Source organism: Clupea harengus, chromosome 3 (genome assembly GCF_900700415.2).
Source record: "Clupea harengus chromosome 3, Ch_v2.0.2, whole genome shotgun sequence".
NCBI classification, from domain to species: domain Eukaryota; kingdom Metazoa; phylum Chordata; class Actinopteri; order Clupeiformes; family Clupeidae; genus Clupea; species Clupea harengus.
In genome coordinates, this window is record NC_045154.1 from 1294937 (window position 1) to 1322362 (window position 27426).

A 27426-nucleotide genomic window follows, 5' to 3' on the forward strand; every position below is an offset into this window, starting at 1 on the left:
GGTATGTCATACCTACTGACATGCTCCTGTTTCCCTTATTCGCTAGACCCCTTGTATCAGTATTTGATCCTCATACTGCAGTATCAAAGTTGGTCCATATATACTGTAAATTGTAAACGTGTTTGTAGTCTTTACATTTTTTAAATCTTAAATGTTTTGTGTGTGCTCTGTGTCTTCTCTGTGGACAGCATAACTAAAGGCACACCCTGGGGAGGCATTATACCCCCTCTGTTTGGTTGTGTGAACAAGCCAAGGCGGCATAATGAGAGGTCTTCTTAACGGCAGCATAGCGGGATCTCTGTTTAAAAGGGGGCTTGACTGTGAACGTTAAGGGATGCACAAGGGATGTGTCTAGCTGTTAACATCTCATTGTCATGTACAAAAGAGGTCTGGGTGAACTTTTCTGTTCAAGAATGGCCAGACTGTGGACCACCCACCCCAAAACAGCAAGCATGCATTGTGCCTTTAATCTCGTCACACTTGTAGTCATGCTGAAATACACATGCTATAACACCCCTATAAAATTGTTTAAGTGATGTGAGTGTGGATGCATCTACTTTCTCAAGATAATACTCGTCTGAGCTTGATGACATGTGAGTATATGCACAACACATACACACACACAACACACAGTTGAGTGACCTATAAAAGGTAGGTTGAGGATTAAATGCTGACACACACACTGTAAGGGTGAGATGAATGTTTTGATGTTCAATTAGTTAATGTTTAAACACGTTGCTGTGCAACTGTTAACCTCTGATGTCATCCCAAGAGTTAAGCCTGGTTCTTTATCACTGTTTAGTATTTTGTGTATTCGTATTTCAGTGTCTGAAAGGTGAAAGTCAATTGTGGTGTGTGGGGGGGGGGGGGGGGGGGGGGGGGGGGGGGCAAGAATGACCATATACGTAGGCCATTGATGAATTGATTTGAACCGATAGGATCATTGGAGAGGGGATGCTATTAGCTCTCTTAACGTTTTGATGGAAATCAGGAATGATGGGATTCATGGGCGCCATGTTTTATCTACCAGTCTGTCTCACCTACCTGCAGTTGTACCTAGCTACCTCCCCTGAACAAAAACTATCCCCTACCATGAAAGTAATAAGTGTATTGGGAAGAGACCACGAGTGGATGCCCTTTCCGTGTGCAAACCGCATGTTGGTGATCTTGGTGCCATTCGGTGAAACTCGGCTTACAGCAGAGCGAAGCTGTATAACGGAGTCATGGAATTATGGTGCCCTGATCAGATCAATATTTTTTATTTTTTTTGCTAGAACAGTGTGAAAAAGCACAAGTGCATTATTAAATGAATGTTTGACTTTTGATGATACTAAATTAATTAGAGCAACATTGCTTTCAGTGAATAGCGTTTATTAAATTCAGTTTCAGGCATAGCGAGTTGTTTCCTGCCCTCCGGAATGTCTTTTGTTATTAGTGAATGAGGTAGAGGGGGTTGGTAGCCTACCTGCAGAGACAATCTCATCAACATACCGCAACATCTATTGTAAACTCAGATAGACTGACAGTTCTATCCGAACGCACAAACAAAGATAGCGGTGGTTTTAAGGAAAAGATAACCCACCTCGAATTTATTATTCTTGAACCTTTGATTAGTTGCATTACATTCTCGGACTGGGCTGAACTTCGGTCTGGACTTCTCTAGTCATATCGAATATCGGCGTAGGGGGTGGGTAACTTAAGCATTGTGCGCATGTCTTAAAGGTCTTGCAGGAAAGTTGGTACATTGACTGCTTGGGGAGTTAACAGAGAGGAGAATCGTGGAGGACAAGGGAGCTCGCCGTTACCTTGACATCACTGGCAAGCCTGAAGGCAAAACTACGGAATTGTGAAATCATCGTTTTGCTTCAAAATGTTTCATATAGCGGTGCTTTTATGTAAGTTTTTTAAATTGTAATATACCTTTCCTTTTTCATTTGTCTTTATTTGTATTTATTATACCGACAGTAACTCCTGGTAACATCGGAAACCTTTTAACTGAGGAAGCAAAAAAGTTTATCCCTGCAAGTACATGGTGTGATATGGACTGTGCATATGTTTGGTAGTTGGGCAATTGCGCATGCTTTTAACTTTTACACCTTGAGCTTGTTAACTTAAGTCCTCATGATTCACATTATACGGCTGACTCTAGTGAGTTGTGATATGTGATGTGTTCGGAGATCGAAGACCGATGGCATAGGACAATGTCTCCAAATTAAGTGTTTCATGAAATAGTTATCTGAACAAGTTTCCTAAAGTTAGAGTGCTCATTTGGCATACTCTAGACATGTGGTTCCGATTGAATCATTTTTCATGTGATGTGAATTTAAAAATGATCCAAAAGCTTTTCAGCACTCTGGAACAATAGGTTGGTTGTTAGGCACCACCAAGCCCTTGCACTTGAAAATCCCATTAAAAATGACATAAAATCCGCAATTCGTGAGGAGACTCATGTCTCATACTCATACTGTGTTTTTTTCTCCTGCAGTAATGAGCGCCCAAGCCCTGGGCCAACTGCCGGAGCTGGGCGATGTCTGCACACACGGGAGCTGCTACCCTGCCACCGGCGATCTCCTTATCGGACGCGCTCACCAGCTATCAGCCACCTCTACTTGCGGCGTTGTCAAACCCGAACCTTTCTGTATCGTCAGTCACCTGCAGGTAACCTAAGTCCATTTGTGTAAAGTAAGACTGGATACTACTGTAACAGCCACTGTGGTTATTCAGACACGATTATTCAGCTTGGAAAGAACACATTTGGGGTTTCCCATCCAGTTAGCTACATGCTATAAAGGGTGATCCAACTCTCAATGAAGTGCTTGCTGCAGGAATGTTGCAGCAGCCAGTTGTTTAGTCCATAATAACCACTGTGTGATCCCAGTCTACCCCCCTATCTAATCTATGTCTGATTTCAGCGGAAGTCAGTATTGGAACACTTCCAAAAGCTCTTGGCTCCCCTCACCAGTCCCAATCTTTTGCCTTAAACCCATTTGATCTCGTTTATGGGTGTGGTTGAGTATTCATTGTCTCAAGGCACTAAGAAGAATGAAAATGAGTTGGGGTGTCGAGAAGAACTCTTGTGTTCCAGAAGATGATCTCGATCTGAATGGGTCATTATAGGGTGCTGGTGCTCCTTTGATATAGACGCTTCACCAGCAGCGCTGCTATATGATTGTTGAATGTTTAAATTAAAACATAGATATATATATGATCTTTGAAGATAATTACTCCAAATAAATGTCTTTGTGCAGACTTGAAAGGCGAAACGACAGTCCTATCATCAAAGTGTGCAGAAAACCACACAGTGTGCCATTGGAGACATGGCTGTCATCTAAGATCAAAGTTCTAAGGCTCGTTTCCTCCGCCTGCTTTTGATTAGCAAGGCATGTTGTAACACTTCGGATAAAGAGTGTCTGAGATCACGTTACACTTCCTTCTCCCTTACAAGTGTGAGGGTTTGCCCAGCGTTATCCCGTTGGAAGACCGCGGAAGACACCACAAGATCTGGAAGTCCAATTTAGTACAGAAGAGAAATTCTTCCTCTCTCCCTCTGGTTCTGTGTCCCACATAACTCCCCCCACACAGACAAGAAGAACATCTGGAAGGCAAATGACATCCTTTCTGTACCATCTGTCTAATCTAACAGTGAGGTCAACAGTGGGCTGTTTGTTTTCAACCCGATGTGGGCCAGTTTACTTCAAAGGCTCTTAAATATGGCCTCCACGTCAATGGAAAAATTATTACCTACTACAAAGAAACTGACCTGAAACAAGAAGGTCATTAGAATGTCCTGAGAACTGGCGACAGTGGTACAGGAGGTAGAGAAGTCGTTTAGTAATCAGAAGGTTGCTAGTTCGATTCCCTGTCGAAGCGTCCTTGAGCAAGACACTGAACCCCTAATTGCTCCTGATGTGCAGTGTGCCATCAGTGTAAAATGTAAAATGTGTATACATCCTTGTAAGTCGCTTTGGATAAAAGCGTCTGCTAAATGACTAAATGTAGAATATGAGATTTTTTGTCTTTGGAATTTCACTGACATTTGTTCCTCCTCTTCTGTTTCCCGCCCCCCTAGGATGTGAAGAAGTGTTTTGTCTGTGATTCCACCGAGTCCTACAGCGAGAAGATGCGGCACACCACCAGTCACAGGATCGAGAATGTGGTGACAACTTTTGCCCCCAACCGCCTGAAAACCTGGTGGCAGTCAGAGAATGGTGAGTTCTCATGGGAAAAAAAGGGGAGGTGAGGTGAGGAGGTTGAGTTAAAGGGAGGTGAGGTGAGGAGGTTGAGTTAAAGGGAGGTGAGGATGATGAGGTTGAGTTAAAGGGAGGTGAGGATGATGAGGTTGAGTTAAAGGGAGGTGAGGATGATGAGGTTGAGTTAAAGGGAGGTGAGGATGAGGAGGTTGAATTAAAGGGAGGTGAGGATGATGAGGTTGAGTTAAAGGTGAAACTCTCTTCTTCCTCTCCTTTGTCCACTCCCCCCTGTAATCAGGCCATCACCGAGGGTGGAAAGCTTTGAAGCTAACGTGTAATTGTTGACCAAACATGGCAAGAGACCTACCTTTTAACTTGAGAGGAACCGTATTTCCCCAGTGAATGATTTACCAGGCAGGCGGGCGGTGGGAGATGGTCAGTTCAGTGTGTGAGAGTAGTCAACTGTATCATTATGAGAACTCATAGACAGGAGTCCCCCCGACTCCATCTGACCCGACGCCGTGGTCTTACTGTTCAAATCCATGAGACCACAAGACTGAGAGTAATGTGTCAAGCATTAGGATGGTTTTGTGGGTGTCCTGATCTGGCAATTCAACATGTAATGAAAAAAAAGCACGGCATGGCTGAAACCAGAGAAGCGTGTGACCAAGGGGGGAAGAGAGCGGGGTGGGCAGACAGGAAGGGGAGTCAGGAAAAGGGGGGATTGGGAGTCAGGAAAAGGGGGGATTGGGAACATACGTATCTCCTCGGAGAGGAAAGGAAGTGGTTACTCATCAAAAGAATAAATGAATAAATGAATGAATGAATGAATGGCCACTGGTGGAGCAGGGATCTGTAAATGAAGCTGAAGCAAGCTGTGGGATGTTTTTAGGTTGTAGTGAAGCGACTGCCTCTGCTTGCTTTGGACCCAGACTGCACGGTCACAGTGAAAAACAGAGCGATTCTTTTCATGGCAGCGTTAAGTGTTGCAGCGCAAGAGCCCTTTCATTCGGGACGCTGGTGCTGGGCTGTAACCAACTGGAGCTGTGAGCTGCAGCTGTTCAATAGATTCTTTGTCATTAGAAACATCTTTATCATTTTACAAAATAATCTACAAAAGAAAACATTTATAATCCCCTATACATAACAGTATGACTGAGTAGGACATATAGTAGTAGTAGTATAAATTGTATTTTCAGGCTAAAAGTCTGGAGCAGTAGAGTGTATACTTGCTTTCATTCTTCTGATTTACTCATCTACTACAGTACAGTAGAGATAGGCCTATGGCATATACAGTAATAGTATAGAATTGTGTATTTGTATAAATCAAGACAGTCAGTCTCTGGGCTTCATTGGTGGAGAATATAGCTTATTCCTCAGATGATGTACATTTTCCATCTGAAACTAAATTCTCTCTCTCTCTCTCTCTTTCTCTCTCTCTCTCTCTCTCTCCCTCTGTTTTCAGGTGTGGAACATGTAACCATCCAGCTGAATCTGGAAGCCGAGTTTCACTTTACACATCTCATCATGACCTTCAGGGTAAATATGAACCACAGTTCACTTTACACATCTCATCATGACCTTTAAAGTACATATGAACTACTGTTCACTTTACACATCTCATCATGACCTTTAAAGTACATATGAACTACTGTTCCATACTCCGTTTCAAAAGACTTTTAAATGCTTTTTGAGTATCAGTATGATACATTTTTTTGTGAGTTGTTAAAATGCTGTTGGTGAAATAAATGTTGTCTTTGTCCCCAGACGTTCCGTCCTGCAGGTATGGCGATTGAGCGGTCTTCTGACTTTGGAAAGACCTGGCAAGTATACCGCTACTTTGCCTACGACTGTGAAACAACCTTCCCATTGGTTTCCAACGGGCCAATGAAGAAAGTGGATGAGGTCATCTGTGATTCCCGTTACTCTGACATCGAGCCGTCAACAGAGGGCGAGGTTAGTACGGAGCACCTATGAAACCCTCTTCAACTGAATGATGAAAGTTTAAGAAATGAAGTCAAGTTCTCTTTTTCTTGTCCTTGTTCTTTCTTTATATGACTTCAGTGGTAACAACAAAGATTGCTTCGGGCTAATCAGATAAGCTGCTATATATAGCCCGGTTTGGTGTGTTACTTCTGTGGACCGGTTGTCATTCAGGAGATCTGAGTCTTTTAATTGAATCTCCATACATGTAGGTCATCTTCCGAGTTCTGGATCCTGTATTCAGGATTGATGATCCATACAGTCCCCGAATTCAAAGTAAGTAGACAACCAGAAGGCAAAAAGACAAAAAAAAAGTCTGTGGTGTGTATCAGCCTATATTCCCCCCCTGCAGTCACACTCACAGAGGACTATCCGTTCCTTTTTAGATATGCTGAAGATCACCAACCTCAGAGTCAACTTCATCCGACTTCACACGCTGGGGGACAACCTGCTGGACCCGCGCAGCGAGATCAAGGAGAAGTACTACTACTCTCTGTACGACATGGTGGTCAGGGGAAACTGTTTCTGCTATGGCCATGCGTCGGAGTGCGCGCCCGTAGAAGGGGTGGAGGAGACAGAGGGCATGGTGAGTGTGACAGTCTGGTTGAAGACATTAACATGACGTACTGCTCTCACGGACAAATGGAATAGAGCTTAACGCAATTGTTAGTACTTTGCCTGTATCCATGTTAAAGGATAGTTTGTGATATTATCATGTCAACTGTGTGATATTACAGTTTTAGCTGATCACCCATCTGTGTTTAAGGGTATTGTGTTTTGTGTGGGGTAGGGGAAGCACCACGTGTATACACCCATAGGTTTGGGGGGAAGACTGTGTGTGTGGGGGGGGGGGGGGGGGGGGGGTACCATTTTGAGTATGTCTGAAAAGAAAAAGCACAGGATGGACTTCCTGTTTAGTCTACTTTGAGCTGTTTATACTCGGCAGCCGTCGAAAAAAAATCTGGCTCTATTTGATGTCGCATGTTGCATGGATCTTAGATTCTCTCGTCTTCTACTCGTACATTTCATTTCCCATGGAAGGAGGATGGCCTCTTTAGCAAGATTCCAGTCTGTGTGTGCTAGATTTATTTAATGCGGACCAGATGCAACTGGCTTCAGAGGATAAACATCTTACAGCCATTTTGAAGTGGGGGCTTTTCAGGACTGTACAGGAAAAACATCATGTGTTTGTGGTTGCATTCTCTCCCAATCACATCCCTTCAAACCCAATAAGAAGGCCAGGGGGAGGGGGGGAGAATAGAGAAGAGGACATTTTGGAGGACAACAACAACAGAAGGGGTCTTTTTCAAATGTCTTGACTTTTTCTGTTTTGGGATTGTAGGTTCATGGCCACTGTGTGTGCAACCACAACACCAAGGGGTTGAACTGTGAGCGATGCCAAGACTTCTATCATGACCTGCCCTGGAAGCCCGCTGAAGGACGCAACACCCATGCTTGCAAAAGTATTACTCCCCCTCAACTCAACATTTTTGACTTTCAAACCCTTTGACATAGATCGTTACCTATCACGACCAGGGAGGCCAAGCAAAACAGTACAGAAAATGGCAGGCAGAGTCTAGTCAGGGAAATCTAAACACCAGACACAAAAAGGCAAAAGAACAGCAAGGGGACCAGGCAAAAATCCAAGGAACGTTAGAGAACCCGAGAACAGTCCAATCTAAGGGAGAAGTATAGAGAAACAGTACACACAGTCAGCAGTCACAGCACACATCACAGGTCAAACACAGAAGGCACAGAATTCCAAAAACTCAAGGGCAAGGCAACAGCAAAAATCCAAAAGCAGGCAGCAGTTTAAAAACACGAACAAGAGCAATCATAAAAAAGGATAGACTACGTTGTGCAGGCTGACAAAATAATCTGACAAGAACAAGGAGATCTCTCATGGCTTTTAAAAGAGCCTGTCACAAGATCAGGAACAGGTGAGGGGAGGGAATGCCGGTGATAGGTAAAGCAAGCTGTCAATCATGCAAGGCTAGGAAGTAGAATGACTAGGTCTGATCATGACAATTACCATCCACTACAGTTAGCTGTGAACAGAACAGAAGAGTGATAACTATGATTCAGTATGATTGTGCATCAACTGACTGTTTTCTTCTGCAGAGTGTAAGTGCAACCACCACTCCGACACGTGCCACTTTGACATGGCGGTGTTCATGGCGTCCGGCAATGTGACCGGAGGTGTATGCAACGAGTGCCAGCACAACACCATGGGGAACAACTGTGAGCAGTGCAAGCCTTTCTTCTACCAGCACCACGAGCGAGACATACGAGACCCCAACATCTGCGAGCGTAAGTTCAGCATCTCCACACTAAACTGTTCTGGTGTAACAGTGACTCATTGAACGCCTTTGATGTCATGTTGATACTACTGATATCTTGATATACAGCACCTAGGCTCTGAGAAGAGCACACTGTGGAAGTAGTTATGGACTGTATAGTGTGCAACATGTCACACACACATACCATGAAGTACTATAGCTTGATCACGTAGAGGTGCTATTCAGTATGCTTACTCTGTTCTACCTCTGTCTTCTTCCGTAGCTTTTGATCTTTAGATCTTTCATGCTCTGGCCGTTTCAGTCTAGTCTACCTTTTGTATTTAAAGATTCCCTTTGTGTTCTCTTTACCCTGTGCCTACTCAAACCCCCCACGTCTACCCAGCCTCCCAGATGTGTCTGATAACATGGGTGCATCGCTTCTCTTTGATGTCTGTTTCTGCCTCTTGAACACACCATTGTGTGATCGCGTCCCTGCACCCTGCTCAGCTGTGTCTGTATTGCTATTCTCCCATTGATGTTCCTCCTGGTGTAACTGCCTCTTGAACACACCATTGTGTGATCGCGTCCCTGCCCCCTGTTTCTCCTCCGCTCTGTGTCTGTATTGCTATTCTCCCACTGATGTTCTTGAACACACCATCTCTGCAGCTTGTAACTGTGACCCAGTGGGATCTCTGAATGGAGGGATCTGCGATGCTCTAACGGAAGTCTCGACTGGCTTGATCGCTGGCCAGTGTCGCTGTAAGCCCAATGTGGAGGGAGAGCGCTGTGACCAGTGCAAACAAGGGCACTACGGCCTCAGCGATGACCCTCAGGGATGCAAGCGTAAGAAACCCTCACCCTATATGCCTTTAAACAGAGCAGTTTTTAATACACACTCTTTATGTGCCAAAACAGTCCTTTGTGTCTTTGTGGTAGTGTTATTAAAGTCCAACTCAATATGTGTGATTTGTATTGGGGCGGCAGTGGCGCAGGAGGTAAAGAAGTTGTGTAGTAATCAGAAGGTTGCTAGTTCGATTCCCTGTCGAAGTGTCCTTGAGCAAGACACTGAACCCCTAATTGCTCCTGATGTGCAGTGTGCCATCAGTGTAAATGTAAAATGTGTATACATATGTAAGTCGCTTTGGATAAATGACTAAATGTAAATGTATTGTGCTCTCCTGTCACAGCTTGTACCTGCAATGCTCTTGGGACGGTTCCTGGAGGAAGCCCTTGTGAGACCGACACCGGAAGCTGCTACTGCAAGCGTCTGGTCCGTGGGAGAAACTGTGACCAGTGTATGGTGAGTTACACTAGCATGGGAGAACAAACAGAAATAGATACAGTACATACTCCTTGTACATACTTCCTTTGCCTAGAAAGATTTTAGAACGAATATGGGAGCCGTTTGTGTTTTTTTTGTGCCTGTTTTACCCTCTAGCCTGCTCAAAGCGATACACACTTTTAGAATTGGCCCTAAACCTCTGACACTGAGGGTTTTTTTCTGGGTGGTCTGCCAAGCCTTTTACGATGTGGACTAAAACAACTGTGTTTGTTTGTTTGTTTGTTTGTTTGTTTGTTTCGCAGCCCCAACACTGGGGCCTGAGCAATGACATGGATGGCTGTCGCCCGTGTGACTGTGACCTCGGGGGAGCTCTCAACAATGAGTGAGTGCTCAAGCAGTTGTTTGTTTGTGGTTTGTTTGTTTAAGTGCTCAAGCAGTTGTTTGTTTAAGTTCTCACACGGAATATCCACCTAGCCGCAGGAGTCTTAGCTGTTTGGCTTAATGCTAATGCCTCTCTCTCTCTCTCTCTCTCTCTCTCTCTCTCTTCCCTCCCCAGTTGTTCTGCAGAGACAGGCCAGTGTCAGTGTCGGGAGCACATGTTTGGCCGGAGCTGTGAACAGGTGGAGTCGGGATTCTACTTCATCGGCCTGGACCATTACACTTACGAAGCAGAGGATGCCAAGTTTGGGCCTGTGAGTATCAGATCATATCATCTGTTGAATCTACCTGCCTGTGAGTATCAGATCATATCATCTGTTGAATTTACCTGCCTGTGAGTATCAGATCATATCATCTGTTGATCTACCTGCCGGTTTGTCTGGCTTTTGATATATATATCCACCAATTCAGACAGTCGTAAGTATATTATCTGAGGTGAGACCTTTCTCTTCATATACTTTCTCTTTCTCTTCAGGGCGTGACGGTGGTGCAGAGGCCCCACCCTCTAGACCGGAACCCTACCTGGACCGGCGTTGGGTTTGTGAACGTTCCTGAGGGGGCCTACCTGGAGTTCAACATCGACAACCTCCCACACTCCATGGAGTATGACGTCCTCATCCGCTATGAACCGCAGGTCATTTCACTGCCAGAGTCGCTTTGGGAAGAAACTTTTTTTTACAAACAATTCTGTGCAGCCCTGAACCAGTTGGAGATTCACTTGAACCTAATTTGACTATAATTTGTTCAATAATTCCACGTGTGAATTTGAATTTGAAGTTAATCTCTGAAGATGAAGTGATACATTTCCATTTGACACCATGATTTATATTTCTATCTCTGTAGTTGCCGGAGCAGTGGGAAGAGGTGTTGATGACTGTCATCAGGCCCGGCGTGATCACAGCAGACAGCAGATGTGCAAACACAATGCCAGAGGACGACAACCAGCGATCGTCTCTCCATCCTGGGTCCAGGTGGGCCCTCATTGTTTCTCTCTCTCTCTTTCTCTCTCCCTCTCTCTCTCTCCTCTCTCTCTCTCCCCCTCTCTCTCTCTCTCTGTGTGTGTGTTGATGTATGAGTTAGAAAGACAAAGAAAGAGAAAACTCCTTGGGTGTTCTCCCCCTCATACAGCAGAGGAGCAGCAAGTTCTTAATGTGCTTTTTGGAAGTCGACCAATGTCTTGTAGATCACAGTTATGGGCGTTTTTTTTAAATTTAATTTCTCTTCCAAACAAAGACAGACTGTTAGAGTGAGTGAGTATTTATGTTTGTCTTCACAGCTCGACCTGCACATTTACAAAAACGGCATGTAGGAATGTACTATGAGTTCATGTGATCTTATCGTCTTGGCAGGTATGTGGTGCTTCCCAGGCCAGTGTGCCTAGAAGCTGGGCTGAACTACACCGTCCGCCTCAGTCTGCCTCTCTACTCCGCCCTCAGTGACATCCAGTCCCCCTACACCCTCATAGATTCAGTGAGTTGTTGCATGTGTACATGCTGATACACCAGTCACCATATATATTATTGGTTAAGAAATCATTTCCTGTCCATAATTCATTGCAGCTGCTGTGAGCCCTAACACGGAGTCTCTTTCTGCCTGTTAGATTGTGCTGATGCCTCACTGTAAGAACCTGGACATGTTCTCCGGCTCGGAGGGAGGGGACCTGGTGAACAATAACGCCTGGGACACCTTCCAGCGCTACAGGTGTCTGGAGAACAGCCAGGGTGTGGTGAAGACCCCCATGACTGATATCTGCAAGGACTACATCTTCAGTGTGTCTGCACTCTTACACTCAGGAGCTAAAGGTAATCTAAGGCACTCTCCCTCACATACACACTCCTTCAGACAGACAGACAGACAGACAGACAGACAGACACACACACACACACACACACACACACACACACACACACACACTCCCTCACATACACACACACACACACACACATACACACACACACACACACACACACACACACACACACACACACACTCCCTCACATACACACTCCTTCAGACAGGCAGACACACACACACACACACACACACACACACACACACAAAGACACAAAAATCTTGCCTTTCCTCACACTTCATGTTCATCCGTTCCTGTAGATCACACACTTGTCATTTATCACTGGGGAGTGTGTTCCTCTCTCTCTCTCTCTGCCCTGAGCCCTTCCTCCGTGTTGTGTGTATCCTGACGCCTCTCATCTCTGCCCTGAGCCCTTCCTCCGTGTTGTGTGTATCCTGACGTCTCTCATCACTGCCTCTGATGCGAGTGTGAACCTGTCCAGAGCCTCGGGCTTAATTACAGAGCTTTTGGCTTCTCAGGCATTCCGTCACTTTAGAGACTTTCTCGGCCCAGCTGTAAATCCCCCGCTATTGTCAGACTGAGTTATACGGCCCCCAGAGGCACAGGATACAGGCTGCCATTTAAATAATAATATGCTTCATTCATGAAGCCCAAACCACAGGGATAAACAGCACGGTAGACGGCACACTAAAGCACAATAACAAAACTGCTTGCAAGTAGTTTGACTTAGTAGGTAGTAGTTGGTAAGTAGTCTAACTTGTAAGTTGGATTAGTTTTGTGTTGTATTTGTGTTGTAGCAAAAAGCCAAAGATGTGTTTTTGGCTGATTCCTGACTTCCACCTCATACCAAAGTATCTCTAAAAGCCCCCCAGGTAGTGTTAGGTGCCCCTGGGGCAGGATAGGGCTCGTCAACCCGTCTTCCATGGCAGGTCACAAACTGGCCTTCAGCAAACATGTCAACCATCCTGCATTTCTACAACATAGAATCATCTGCAGAACTGCTGCAAAAGTACATTACCCCAGCCACATAGACAGATGATTCCTAGAGTTCCAGACGCTCTTGGCGTTTCTGCCTGGCACCTTATTGTTGTGGGTGCATTTGTTCCTTCTAGATGGGTGAGACTTTACCCCAAAGGCTGTGCTTCAGACGAGCAGGGTGGAGCTATTAAACCTAGATGTCTGTGCGGAAATGTGATATGATCGGGATGTTGGTCGGGATTTCAGTCTTTCTTTGAAATGCTGTCAGCCATAGCAGCAGCTGTCACCACTTTGGCTTACAGAAGAAGGAGACTTTCTGGGTGTTCTCACAGTTCTTGCCTAAATTGGGAAGCTCCATTACAACTTGACATGTCTTAAATGCAGGCGATTAACTTGCTAATCATCTTCACATGCCAATAAACCTTTAAAAGTCATGGGCTTGAGCCACCCCCCGACATCTTTCCATGGTTTTATTCCACATAGGTACACCTGGGTACTTCAGAAAGACTGTGGAGTGGTGCTCATAGGGGCTAAAGTGGGGGGGTTTAGAGAGCCAGAGGTATGAGAGAGGTGGAGGCCTCGCTGAAGCACCCGCCTGCCCCGACCTGCTCTGTGCGCAGGGACATCTGAAGGGGTCGGAGGTCATCTGGCTCCTGGGAAGAGGCTCTTGCTCTTCCTGCCAGTCCCAGATTTTCTCTCTCCCTTTCATGTCTGACTTCACAAGTCAACACACTCCAACCTGTACTCTTCACCAACGTTTATACAGACAAGGTCCCGCAAATACTACAGATACAGATACAACAAGGCAGTTACAAAAAACACAACTTTATTCCAAACTTATGTCATGTACGTCTTGTGAAACGCTGTGAAACCCTGGCCCATATAAACAGGGACAGACTGGATTCTTGACGGTAATTGTGTGACTTGTGCCTCTGTGTCCCTGCTTTTGCAGCCTGTCAGTGTGATCCCATGGGCTCGCTCAGCACCGTGTGTGACCCCAACGGGGGACAGTGTCAGTGCCGTCCCAACGTGATGGGGAGGAACTGTGAGAAATGTGCCCCAGCCACCTTCCTCTTCGGACCATCTGGCTGCAGAGGTGAGATAAGGAGGCGGTTACACGTGTACTTGTATTGTTGTTCTGTGGTGTTGTCTTGTTGTTCTATTTGTGACACTATAGCCTGCATGGAGAAAACCAAAAAAAATTCCTAGTATCTGTGTACATGGCGAAACAAAGTTGAATTGAATTGAATTGAATTGAATTGAATTGAATTGAATTGAATTGAATTGAATTGAATTGACACAACTGTGGCCACTTTAATGACACGTTTTGTCCCTGGTATGATCTTACCGACAGTGGTACAGGAGGTAGAGAAGTTGTTTAGTAAGCAGAAGGTTGCTAGTTCGATTCCCTGTCGAAGCGTCCTTGAGCAAGACACTGAACCTCGAATTGCTCCTGATGTGCAGTGTACCATCAGTGTAAAATGTAAAATGTGTATACATTCTAAGTCGCACATATGTAAGTCGCTTTGGATAAAAGCGTCTGCTAAATGACTAAATGTAAATGTAAATGTAGCGTGTCAGGTGTGAAGGCAATGTGCACTCTGTGTGTCCATCTCAGGTGTATTCCTGGTTACTATGGAGACCCAGTACTGTGCTAACCTGTGTGTTTGTGTGTCCCCTCCCTCCGTGCCTCAGCGTGTGAGTGTAACCCTCAAGGCTCACTCCACTCCTTCTGCCACGAGGCCATTGGTCAGTGCGAGTGCGTCCCCGGAGCTTACGGCCGACAGTGTGACCGCTGCCTGCCTGGTCACTGGGGCTTCCCCAATTGTCGGCCCTGCACGTGTAACGGCCACGCTGACCAGTGCGACGCCCACACGGGAGAGTGCCTGGGCTGCCGGGAACAAACCACGGGGCACAACTGCGAGAGGTCTGTTCACCAACTGAACATGTTTTATAACAACTGAATTTCCCTCACGGGATTAATAAAAGTTTATCTTATCTTATCTTATCTTATCTTATCACTTGATCTGTTTACAACTTGATCTGTTTACCACTTGACCCCAGCATTGTGACATGTTTACATGTTTACAGTTACTGTGCAGTGCTACACCTGAGCAACCTGTTTTTTTTATTTTTCATCAAAAAAACTTTTTTCTGAAATACAGTACCCATTCAACTTTGTTCCTCATCCACAGGTGTCTCACTGGTTACTATGGTGATGCCGTTCTTGGATCTGGGGACCACTGCCGCCCATGCATGTGCCCCGATGGGCCTGGGAGTAATCGCCAGTTTGCTGGGGGGTGCTACAAGAGCCCTGATGCCTACCAGGTGTTCTGCGTCTGCAGTCCTGGATATAAAGGTAGGGGAAAACACCCACTGGATGATGAGCCTGAGCTCTGTCATCATTGGCAAACACTTGGCAGAGACATTTGCAGGAACTTGTCTGGATTGTATAGAAGAGCTTCCTCTTCCTCTCTCTGTCCCTGCCTCCTCATTCATCTCCTCTTCCGTGTCTTTCAGGTGCCAGGTGTGATGAGTGTGCCCCTGGTTACTATGGCAATCCTCACGAGGTGGGTGGGCAGTGTCTCCCATGCCAGTGCAACGGCAACATCGACATGATGGACCCCGGCTCCTGCGACGCCAGCTCCGGTGTCTGTCTCAAATGCCTGCATCACACAGAGGGCCAAGACTGCAGTCGCTGTAAGCTGGGTTACCATGGCAACGCCCTCACCCAGAGCTGTAGAAGTGAGTCATGACATGTATGACATGCGCCCACGTGCCCCATGAAGCTCCCATGGTTCATTATGGTCAAATCCATCAAGGGGGCATTGTTCATTCAGCCATTCAGTGTGCCTTATGTATGGAGTTATTTTCATGAATGCTAATCAAATATTATATCAAACATTTATTTGTGAACATTTGATAGGAATGCGTTAAGTGATTTAGAACTAGTCATGTTTAATCCGTTACATCCATTTACAGAACATGTCGGCACTTTTCATTTTCCATGTCTCTTCAAATTTAAATTCACAGCCCCTCCAAATCTTGTCCAAAATATCCCTGCTGTCATTTCTGCTACATTCCTGCTCTTCTTTTTCCTTTTTTCTAGGTCGTTGTTTTTCTAATTCTCGTGTAAAGTAGTATTTATTGTTACACCATGCTTTTTATTGCTCTTAGCTTGACTGTTCTCTCCCTTGTACGTCGCTTTGGACAAAAGCGTCTGCTAAATGCCTAAATGTAAATGTAAATGTAAATAAATGCTAAATTTAGCTCTAGCATTATGTAGCCTGCTATATCTGGCCTCGAGGTTCCTTAATGGGTTTTTTGTAACTTCCTTTTATCAGAATGCATCTGCAACCACCAAGGCACTGCCCAGCAGTCGTGCCCCTCGCTGGGAGACTGCCACTGTGACCTCTCGAGTGGGCAGTGCCAGTGTCTACCCAACGTGGTGGGGCAGCACTGCGACCTGTGTGCGCCCGACACCTGGAACATGGCCAGCGGGACAGGCTGTGAGGACTGTGCCTGCAGCCCAGAGCACTCGTACGGCACCTCCTGTAATGAGGTACATATCTATCTTGTCTGTGTGGTGTGTGTGAGAATTACAAACCTGCGAGGTCTCTGACTCCTGTCCTGTCCTGTCACCCTGTCTGCAGTGAGATCTCTTATATATGACAACGGAGCAACAGTGTTGTGTGTGGTTGGGTTTGGTGTGTGTTTGTGTACAGTGGAATCTGGATGTGTTCTGTCTGGGTTGTCTATATGTGTGTTCCTGCAAAGGCTGACCCATGTGTTTGTGCCCTGTACAGATCACAGACCAGTGTTTCTGCACGCCTGACCCATGTGTTTGTGTCCTGTACAGATCACAGACCAGTGTTTCTGCACGCCTGACCCATGTGTTTGTGCCCTGTACAGATCACAGGCCAGTGTTCCTGCAAGGCTGGCTTTGGTGGAAGAACATGCCACGAGTGCAGGGAGTTATTTTGGGGAAATCCGGAGATGAAGTGTCACGGTGAGTTCAGGGTCCTTGCTGTGCCCCTTTTTTTATTTGTTTAATTGATTACAGATTAATCAGAAATATGTATACGTTTATGACTCATCATTTATTATCATATCGGATTAGAGCTGTTTCCATGTGGGCCCCGAGGTATGTGAACATTTGATAGGAATGCGTTAAGTGATTTAGAACTAGTCATGTTTCATCCATTACATCTATTTACAGAACATGTCGGCAGTTTTCATTTTCCATGTCTCTTCAAATTTAAATTCACAGCCCCTTCCAAATCTTGTCCAAAGTATCCCTGCTGTCATTTCTGTGTACGCTTGCACACACTTCTCTGGCCATTTTGAGTTGACTCTGAAGAAGTGTAAAGGACGTTGCACCACTGGAAGGAAGCCCTCCCTGGTCATCATGCAGAGCCCCATCTGTAAAATCTCTGTTCTGTTCTGTTCTGGGATGGGATGGGATGGGATGTGATGTGGTCCATCTGTCAGTGGCGGCCCAGATTAGCGGGGCTGGAGGTGCTCCTCCCCTCCGCTGACTGCATTAGCGCTGAAGGCATGCAGGGGAATCTGTCTAAGCCTCTCAATATAACTGTGCAGCTACAATACACCTTTGTTCTGATTCGGAGACTCGGGAGTGAGGAGGAGGCCGGGATGGCGATGCAGGGCCCTCCGCCGACAGACAGAAAGAGGCCTTTTGTCCCCTGCTAAAGGGCTTGATTCTTTGAACACCGTCATGGCTGAAGGGCATGCTGACTCTGTAAACGGGGTTACTTGTGTGGAAAGTTCTTGCATGAAAAGTGAGAGACACTGACTTCTTCTTTTGGGTGTGTATGAGACCTTTACTACAATGAGTTCAGTCTCTGTCTGTCTGCGCTGGCCAGCTTCAGTTGGAGAATACTCTCATCACCTCCATTAATAAGTCGTGACGTCTTAAACATTTTTTTACACAACAGCAAGCATTTTGGTTTTGGTGGGCGGTGATTAACCAATCATTGTGTTTCAGTATGATCTAGAACTTGTAGAATGTTCTGACACCTAGGAGCTGAAAGCTCGTTAGACCCCTGCAGCTTTGATTCAAAGAGGAGAATAGAGTTCTTAAAGGCGGGGGGGGGGGGGGGGGGGGTGTGCCGGGACATATTTGACATTCTCTCAGAAGGGGCCTTACATTGGGAAGTGAATGCAGGCCTAACCATAGACATATATACAGGATATAGATATAAATATATAGGTATATATGTCTATGGGCCTAACATCCTATACTCCCATACTCAAGTTTCTCTCTCTGTCTGACCCTAGAGTGTCCTCAGCCTGTGTTTGGGGCTCATGGGGCGAGTGTCTCTCAGCGGGGAGCAGAGGCTTTTGCTTTCAGTGACGGTGAGGCTGAGCTCACGGGGGGTTTCTGCCTGTTTGTTTGGATAGTCTTGCAAGCAGGAAGTGCCCTAGTGTTTCTCTAGAATCAGATTGCCTCCCCCGCAAAAAAAAGCCCCTGTTTGCTTGTATTTAAACAGCTGAATTCAGTTTCCCCTCATATTGTCTGAAAAGTACCAGTCCTTTCGCAAAAAGTCATGTTGCTATCCCGTCCACTAACATGGTTAACATTTTTGAAATAGTTTGTTAAAAACAACTGAAATATCAGAGACAAAAAAGCCAGTTAGTAACTTTAATTAGGGAAAGGCATCACCACATGCGCTCACCCATCAACAGAAGACATACAAAGATGTCTTTGCCCCCGCGCCATCAAGCTGTGGGGGCCGTAAAGCACGCCTTCCCTCTCCGCTGGAGACTGGGCTTGGAATGTGAGCCAGATGGTGATCTGTTGCTGAAGGGAAAAATGCACTGCAATCCTCCATGGTTTTCTCTTGTTGCAATAGTGCTGTTGTCGGGAGTGATGCAGTGTGTCATGAGTCCGCCTTAAATGAGCTCTCGTGTTTCATACCCCAGGGCTAGATTAGGTTCAACTTGAATTCATCACCAGAGAATTTCTTAATTTGACATATTTAACATGTAAAATTACACTAAATGATCTTGATAAAAAATACCATCTGATTATCTATACTGGTGTCTACTTTTGTAGTTATTGGCTACCCATGATCTTGTTTCGATGTTTCTAAATGGTTGAATTGTTGTGTGTGTGTATCCTTGCTTTGTTGTGTTGAATGGGGCAGAAGAGTGTGTAGGTGTGGATGAGGATGCTAGACATGCATTTAGAACTTCACACCTGGAGCCCCACTTCATGGAGTGTGTTTGCAGCTCAGTGTGTAAACAACTCTGTGTAAACAACTCTGTGTAAACAAGACATGGCTTTTATCTGCCAGAAGACTGAGTTGGGGGAAGGTGTGTGTGTGTGTGTGTGTGTGTGTGTGTGTTTGTGTGTTTGTGTCGTGTGTGTGTGTGTTGTGTGTGTGTGTGTGTGTTTGTGTGTGTGTGTGTGTTTGTGCGCACGCACGTGTGTGTGTGTGTGTGTGTGTGTGTGTGTGTTGTGTGCGCGCGCGTGTGTGTGTGTGTGTGTGTGTGTTTGGTCATGGCAAAAAAACTCCATTTGTTTCAGTACTCCAAACCCACAATACAGAGACAAAAGGTCACATTCATAGCATACCTTCGGCTAGAGCGAGCCTCGTCGGTGCCTGGGGTCCCTGCTGCATAAAATAAGGATTAGCCCTGTTCTAAGCCCCCTCCTCCAGACCCCTGGGTCCTGAGGTGTGGTGGGAGTGTCTGTAAACACTTATTATTATGCTATCTGTGGGTCATCCCCAGCATGGGTTTTGTTTGTTGTGAGTCTGGCAGCATGAAGTTGGGCCAATCAGGCTCCTTTTGTTATCCATCAGTGGAAGAGGCCCAAAGGGCTTTGAAGTGGGCAAACATTCCTGTCCCTTCCTCCCCTCTTGGTCACTCACTTACACTCCCATGGTGGAATAGAATGGTTACTATCTATTTGGTAGAACATTATGGTTACTATGTATCTGGTAGAATAGTATATGGTTACTAAGTATCTGGTAGAACATTATGGTTAATATGTATCTGGTAGAATAGAATGGTTACTATGTATCTGGTAGAATATTATGGTTTCTAAGTATCTGGTAGAATATTATGGTTACTATGTATCTGGTAGAATAGTATGGTTTCTAAGTATCTGGTAGAATATTATGGTTACTATGTATTTGGTAGAATATTATGGTTACTAAGTATCTGGTGGAATAGAATGGTTACTATGTATCTTGCCCCAGGTTTGTACAGGCAACAAGCATGTAAGAACTAAACCCTGAATATAACCCATAGTTGCTCTTATGACATTAGCAGAATAAATTGTCTAACGAGTGATGCATGTAATGTAATGTAGCGATCCTATTTGTGTGTGACTGTGTGTGTGTGTGTGTGTGTGTGTGTGTGTGTGTTTCAGCTTGTGACTGCGACCGCAGGGGCATTGCGGAGCCCCAATGCAACAAGGCCACGGGTCACTGTGTGTGTGTGGAGGGTGTGTCAGGCCCCAGGTGTGATACCTGCGCTCGGGGATACTCTGGAGAGTTCCCCAACTGCGTGCGCTGCCACCAGTGCTTTGCTGAGTGGGATGTGATTGTCGGGGAGCTCACCAACCAGACCCACCGGCTGGTGCAGAAGGTCAACACCATCAAGGCCAGCGGCATCACCGGCCCGTACCAGAAGACTATAGACAGCTTCCAGAAGAGTGCCAGCTCCATCCGAAACCTCCTGGCGCAGAACCCGGCCACCCAGCCCCTGACGGAAATCCAGCACCTTATGGAGCAAGCCACGTAAGTTTAAGTCCTATTCATTTATAGGAGGAGGAAATATATCTTTATTGAAGAATTGTTCTTATAAAACAATTGGGTTCTATTGAATTATTTAGCTGTTTCTGATTGGACGAGAGACGTTCCATGAGTTGGAATATCCAGGACATCCCAACTCGGACTTTTCACAGCTAATAGTTAATCACTCCGCGATGAAACATTCTATAGCACGTTGAAGCGATAACCGTTAATTCAAAGTTCTTATAATTCCAAAAGACGTTGACAATGGAACTATTTTTTTGTTGCGGAGAAACAATGGCGAAATAAACATTTTTGAATCAATAACTTCGTGTTTAAATGTTAATTGGTTGACTATAAAATTGTTTTATAAAAGCAATATAGTACTCGTGCGAGTGGGGTAGGTAAGGGATATTCCCACGGGTGTTGTTGCCTGCGCCACTCGGCCTCCGGCCTCGTGGCTACGGCCGAACACCACCCGTGGGAATATCCCTTACCTTCCCCACTCGCACTCGTACTATATTGCTTAAATATACAGGACTTACAATGCCCAACAATAAATGAACTCACAGCCAACATCTTTATTTATTAACAGGGATCTGGTGAGAGACATGACCAACCGGTTGAACCTGACTGAAGAGGCTCTGTCCAGGAGTTCCCTTGATAACAATGTGACGGACACTAAACTGGAGGCACTCAAAGAGGACGCCCACAAACTGGAGCTAACTGCCAAGGAGCTTCTGGAACACGTTGGAGTTTGTCAAGAACTCTGATGTCCGTGGTAAGTGATGAGCCAGTCATTTTCAGGTATATATATATAAGCAATTGATTAAACATGCTAAATTAACCAGTAATAAATGGATTGTTTCTTGTGACTACCCACTAACGTGTATCAGTTATATTGACGTAACTTAATGTAATTAAATGAACTTCCATTTTTTAAGGATTACGGAGGATTAACTCTAAATTATGTGTTTTTGTAGGAGCCACAGATAGCATCACCAAATATTTCCAGCAATCTGTGTCGGCGGAGGCTCGGGCCAACGCCTCTAGCAGCGATCCAAACAGCACCGTGGAGCAGTCGGCCACCCTGCGTCAGACAGTGGAGCAGAGGATGAACGAGACGGGAGATGAATTTAAAAACAGGCAAGAGGAACACGCCACCAGGCTGGATGATCTGGCCGGGCAGCTAGAGACTCTCAGTCTAGCAGAGCTGAGCGAAAAGGTATGAAATCTGAAAACATCGTCCTGCCCTTCTATGAGTGTGTGTGTGTGTGTGTGTGTGTGTGTGTGTGGTGATGGAGTGACTTTATTTACAGTAATAGTGTTTTCAAATGCAAATTGTCTTCTAATCTTATACCAGTTTTCCCTCATCTTGCTCTTTTTGGCATACATAATTAACATTCACCTCCCAAATGTAATAGCTGAGTGTCCGTGGTGAGAGTGAGAGTGACGTGCTAATGTGTGTTGACTGTTGTCCCCCCAGACGTGCGGTGTCCCTTCCGGCTCCGAGGCCTGTGCAGACTCACCGTGCGGAGGTCTCAGCTGCATGGACGCTGAGGGGAAGAGGAGGTGTGGTGGGGAGGGCTGCGACGGCTTGGTGGGACTGGCCTCCAGTGCCAGGCAGAAGGCCAAGGACTTTGAGAAAGACATCGTCAGTGCGATGGAGGAGGTGGAAAAGCTCTCAAAGCTGGTAAGCTGCCGACGGATTGAAACAGCTGTAAAGTTTTGCCACAGGGGTTATTATTTTGTTTCATTAATCCGCTCATAACTTCTAACTCAGTGCCGGACTGAACTCTGTGTCATATCTAAGACAGTCTAGCAGCTGCTGGTTCTAATAGCGTGTAATCATCATTGTTCATTGTATATATCTATTTATGTTAAATTGTTGTCATCCATATTCATCGTACTTATATCTTATCATGTCTCCTACCTCATTTATAACTTTATAACCTCTACTGCCACCTTCACCTGTACTTCACCTGCACTTTACATATATATCTATATCACATCTGCACTAATCACCTTTATTGCTGCTCATGTTCTTACTGCTCATACCACTTATATCTTATGTCATACTGTATATACCATATTTATCTATATTTATATTACCATTTGCACATACTCTGCACTCTTCTACTTTGCACTTCTGGTTAGATGCTAACTGTATTTCGTTGCCTCAGTACCTGTACTCTGTGCAATGACAATAAAGTTGAATCTAATCTAATCTAATCTAATCTAATCTAATCTAATAGCTCCACTGACTTTTCCTTAACAGTACAGATGCAGTGTTTCATATCGTGGGATATTTTAAAAACAACCTAAACATTAGAATGAATATGCATCATATTCACACGATGGATTTGAAAAGTACGTTGAATATAGTCTCTGTGGGGGGTCTACAAGCACCAGGAGTAGCCTTCTTATGCTGGTGTACTTGTGTGTGTGCAGGTTTCCGAGGCGAAGGTCAAGGCAGACAGAGCCAAAGTGAGCGCTCAGGGCGTCCTCCTGAAGACCAACGAGACCAAGCAGCGCGTGGACCGGAGCAACGAGGAGCTCCGCAACCTCATCAAGCAGATCCGCGACTTCCTTACTCGTGCGTTGCTTCTCTTCGTCTTCGTCTTCGTCTCAGTGCTTCGTCCTGTGTGGGAGTAGGGGTTGAGCTCTGTGTCTGTGTTGTGTTGTGTTGGGGATGGCACTGTGTTGATGTCTGGTCTGTGTCTGTCTGGTGGTGGACTGCTCCTCAGGAGACAACCTTGGAGGGACTGTTTGGGGAGGGATTATGTTTGGAATGTTGGTCTGGGACCAATAGCCATATATGGTATGGAGGCTTTAGGGTATAATATCCACAATGTTGTGGTTGATATTAAACATCCCTCAGATTCATTATCTTGCTGGAGTACATAATGCAGTTTTAGAGACTATCTGGAGGCTGCCTGCTGCCTTATGTCCTCCTGGTCATGACATGTCTGTCTGTCCTGTGTGGCCCCTGGTCATGACATGTCTGTCTCTCCTGTGTGTTCATTCGGTCCTCCTGGTCATGACATGTCTATCTGTCCTGTGTGTTAATTCTGTCCTCCTGGTCACGACATGTCTGTCTCTCCTGTGTGGCCCCTGGTCATGACATGTCTGTCTTTCCTGTGTGTCCTCCTGGTCATGACGACATGTCTGTCTCTCCTGTGTGGCCCCAGAGGACGGAGCTGACCTGGAGAGCATTGAGGCCGTGGCCAATCAGGTTCTGGAGATGCAGATGCCCACCACCCCGGCCCAGCTGCAGAATCTGACTAATGAGATCCGTGAGCGTGTGGGCAGTCTGTCTGATGTGGAGGACATCCTCAACCAGAGCGCCGCCGACATCCAGCGCGCAGAGGGCCTGCTGGAACAGGCCCGCAAGGCCAGGTAATAATAATAATAATAATAATAATAATAATAATAATAATAATACTTCACATTTATATAGCGCTCAGTGAAACAGATGTGAGAATAGGGGATGGGGTTTGACTCAGGGATACAGAATAGGGGATGGGGTTTGACTCAGGGAGACAGAATAGGGGATGGGGTTTGACTCAGGGAGACAGATTTGAGAATAGGACATGGGGTTTGACTCAGGGAGACAGAATAGGGGATGGGGTTTGACTCAGGGAGACAGGTCCAGAGATGCCTTTGCACCAGTGTGGAGTTCACTGCTCTCTAAGGCATATCTGGCCATTCAGATGCACTTGTGGAACAAAGTGTATGCAGCATATTGGTGCCACCTACAGGGCAGTTGCAGTACTACCCTGGCAGGGGTAAAGAGGGGCTTTGGCTGTGTTGTTAACAGAAAATAGTTTTACACTTTAATAGTGGCCTTCATTGTAGGACGGCAGTCACCCCATACTCTTTAGTTAAACCCCACAGTTTATTTGAGGATACGAGTCATAGCCAGTGTGATAGAAGATTCAAATCTAAACTTTCTGAAAGTCTAAAGATTATACCATAGCTATACCATACCATACCAAAGTCTGCATTTGGCCTAAGGCATTCAAATGAAGGCCAACTCGCAGCTGCAAATTAACACATTGTGTAAACTCCTATATGCACATTTCCATTGAAATACTATGAAATATGAAGCATCTTGTTGGCTTTGTACAGTTATATGTCTTTATTTATTTACTCACATGGAACTCCATAATACCCTGTATTTGAGTCTTTTAACTTGGAATGGAATTTGAAACCCAATCAAAGCTTCATCTGTATTTTTGCTGCCTGGGAAACACATCATTTGCTACAGGAAATACCACATCTTGTTTAATAGTTGCAGCTGAGTAGGCGGTTTGGTTGCAGTTTAGTTACGTTAGTTCTTTCTATTCCCAGCAAAGAAGCCACGGATGTCCGGGACACAGCAGTGATCGTGAAAGAGGCGCTGGAGCAGGCTGAGAAGGCCCAGAACGCAGCGACTGAGGCCATCAAGCAGGCCACCAGTGACATCGAAGGCACCCAGGATCTCATCGTCTCTGTGAGTAGTAAAACAGTCAAGCATGGGGCGACAGTGGTACAGGGGGTAGAGAAGTCGTTTAGTAATCAGAAGGTTGCTAGTTCAATTCCCTGTCGAAGCGTCCTTGAGCAAGACACTGAACCCCAAATTGCTCCTGATGTGCAGTGTGCCTTCAGTGTATATGAAAAATGTGTATACATGTGTAAGTCGCTTTGGATAAAAGCGTCTGCTAAATGACTAAATGTGAAATGTAAATGTGAAGCAGGGCCACCCAAGGAAGCAGAGGCCAAACTTTGAACATAAAATGGATAGTCCGAAGACAACATAAATTGTTACACATTTATAGGATAGAAACGGGGGTCATCATCGAAGAGTGACACTTAAGGTGGAGTCTTGGTAGGCAGCCATCTATAGTAAAGGGAAAGAAGCCAAATGAATGTTGCAATTGAAAGAGGTATTACAGCGTTTAAAACGACCAGGATACAGAAAATACCTACCTACCAAATCATACTGTGGTGGGCTGGCCCAGAAGAATGCAGACTGACGCAGAGATCTCAGGTTTTAATGCAGCTCCATGTGTTAGCCAAAGAACACACACAGAACCAGGAAACAGGTGGCAGGTCTTATACGCTGACACAGCACTCACTTGCACGCTACAATACATTAAAAACAGTACAATTCTGCATACTGCTTTTATAATGAACTTAGATCACATTTACTGGTTTGTTTGAAGTTTTAATATATTATTTTTTGGTACACAAGTTCCGCATGTTATTTTCTTGATGAGGAATTGTGATGTGTTCTCTGTGCCAGGTGGAATCTGAAACAGCTGATTCTGAGTTCAGGCTGAATAACGCCACGCAGAGACTGCACCACCTGGAGAAAGGTGTGGCCCTGCTGAAGGAGAAGGCCCACAACACCACCAGCACTGCTGAGAAGACGGACCAGGATATGAAGCACGTCAACCAAGTGGCCGACCAGGTCAAAAAGGTTAGAATGTTAGCTCCGCACGTATCATGTTGTGTATTTAGAGTAGATCATAAAGTAAGTTAAATACTCAATGGGCATTTTTTCATCTTAACATTCTTGAAATAATGCCGTATGCTTGCACAAGACCCAAGTTCACTAGCTCTTAGGCAAATGTTAATATAAAAAAATCCAACCCATGTGCTTACTTCTGAACCATCACCGTAGTTTACGTTTTTGAACATGTATTTGTTCAGGACCTGGACTCTGACGTTAAGGACAAGTACAGCACAGTGGAGGGACTGATAACGCAGAAAGCAAGTGGGATCTCTGATGCCAAGAGGAGGGCCCAGATGCTGCAGCAGGAGGCCAAAGACCTGCTCTTACAAGCCAGCGACAAGCTGAAGCTCCTCAAAGGTTTGTCCGAGAGACGCATCGGAAGGCATAATGGCAAAATAATAAGAATTGCAAAATATAAAAGTAATGTCATGTCGTCATAGAGGTCTTCAAAATTGTTTTTTATCACATCCATGGTGGTATTAAAGTTGATCTGTGATCTCTTGTCTCACTGTACCATCAGACTTGGAAAAGTCTTATGAGGACAACCAGAAGACAATGGAGGACAAGGCCAATCAGTTGGTGGACTTAGAGAAGGCCGTGCGAGAACTGCTCCAGGAGATCAGCCATAAAGTCACAGTTTACAGCACCTGTCTGTTTTAACAACAACGGCAAGAGAGGCCATCACTAATAAAGGCTGATTTTGAACAAGTTGAATGCCATTTTATGCAATAAAGTACAATTTTATAGAAATACGTATTCATTCTGATGCTATGAAAAGTTTTTACTTAAAAGTATGAGAAGTAAAATGTTCCCCAATGATTTGAATGGGTAAAAGCAAGAGGAAGCCAACACCAATATTGAAGCAAACTCTCAATGCCCCAAAGGTTTTTCACATGTCACTTTAAATGTTGAGTGATGACAAATCTGTCTAAATGTTTAATTTATAAATGCCTGCCACAATTGGTCTTTTTCACTCGTGAGGTTGGTTGTGTGAACCAAAGGTTTTGTGCAAATGTAAACGGAATACAGACTCTTCCGACATATGCAAATTGAATCTGAACCAAAACCTTCAGCCTTTTAATATTGTAAAAGCTAATAACCACATGACACAGGGCTTCCCATCCTGTTTCTGGGTCTTCCCTCACAGGTTTGTCCCAGAGTGTTCCAGCACCTTCTGGAGTGTTCAAACTGTGTTCCAGT

General features: G+C 45.2%; 1 protein-coding gene across 1 annotated transcript; it reads left to right on the plus strand.

Moving 5' to 3' along the window:
- Positions 1-1606: 1606 nt before the first annotated feature.
- On the plus strand, positions 1607-26976 carry lamb1a (laminin, beta 1a). Its single transcript, XM_031564129.2, is given in 34 exon segments — positions 1607-1895; positions 2486-2658; positions 4070-4208; positions 5656-5729; positions 5958-6146; positions 6386-6449; positions 6560-6759; positions 7516-7636; positions 8295-8483; positions 9119-9295; positions 9640-9752; positions 10037-10116; positions 10291-10426; positions 10648-10806; positions 11016-11143; positions 11522-11642; positions 11773-11974; positions 13916-14059; positions 14659-14890; positions 15159-15322; positions 15484-15708; positions 16308-16525; positions 16876-16972; positions 20363-20732; positions 21322-21478; positions 21480-21507; positions 21710-21951; positions 22213-22419; positions 23178-23322; positions 23918-24125; positions 25080-25221; positions 26014-26190; positions 26424-26583; positions 26747-26976. Coding segments are annotated over 34 exon segments (5346 nt in total). The 5' UTR covers positions 1607-1870; the 3' UTR covers positions 26887-26976.
- The last annotated feature ends 450 nt before the right edge of the window (positions 26977-27426 follow it).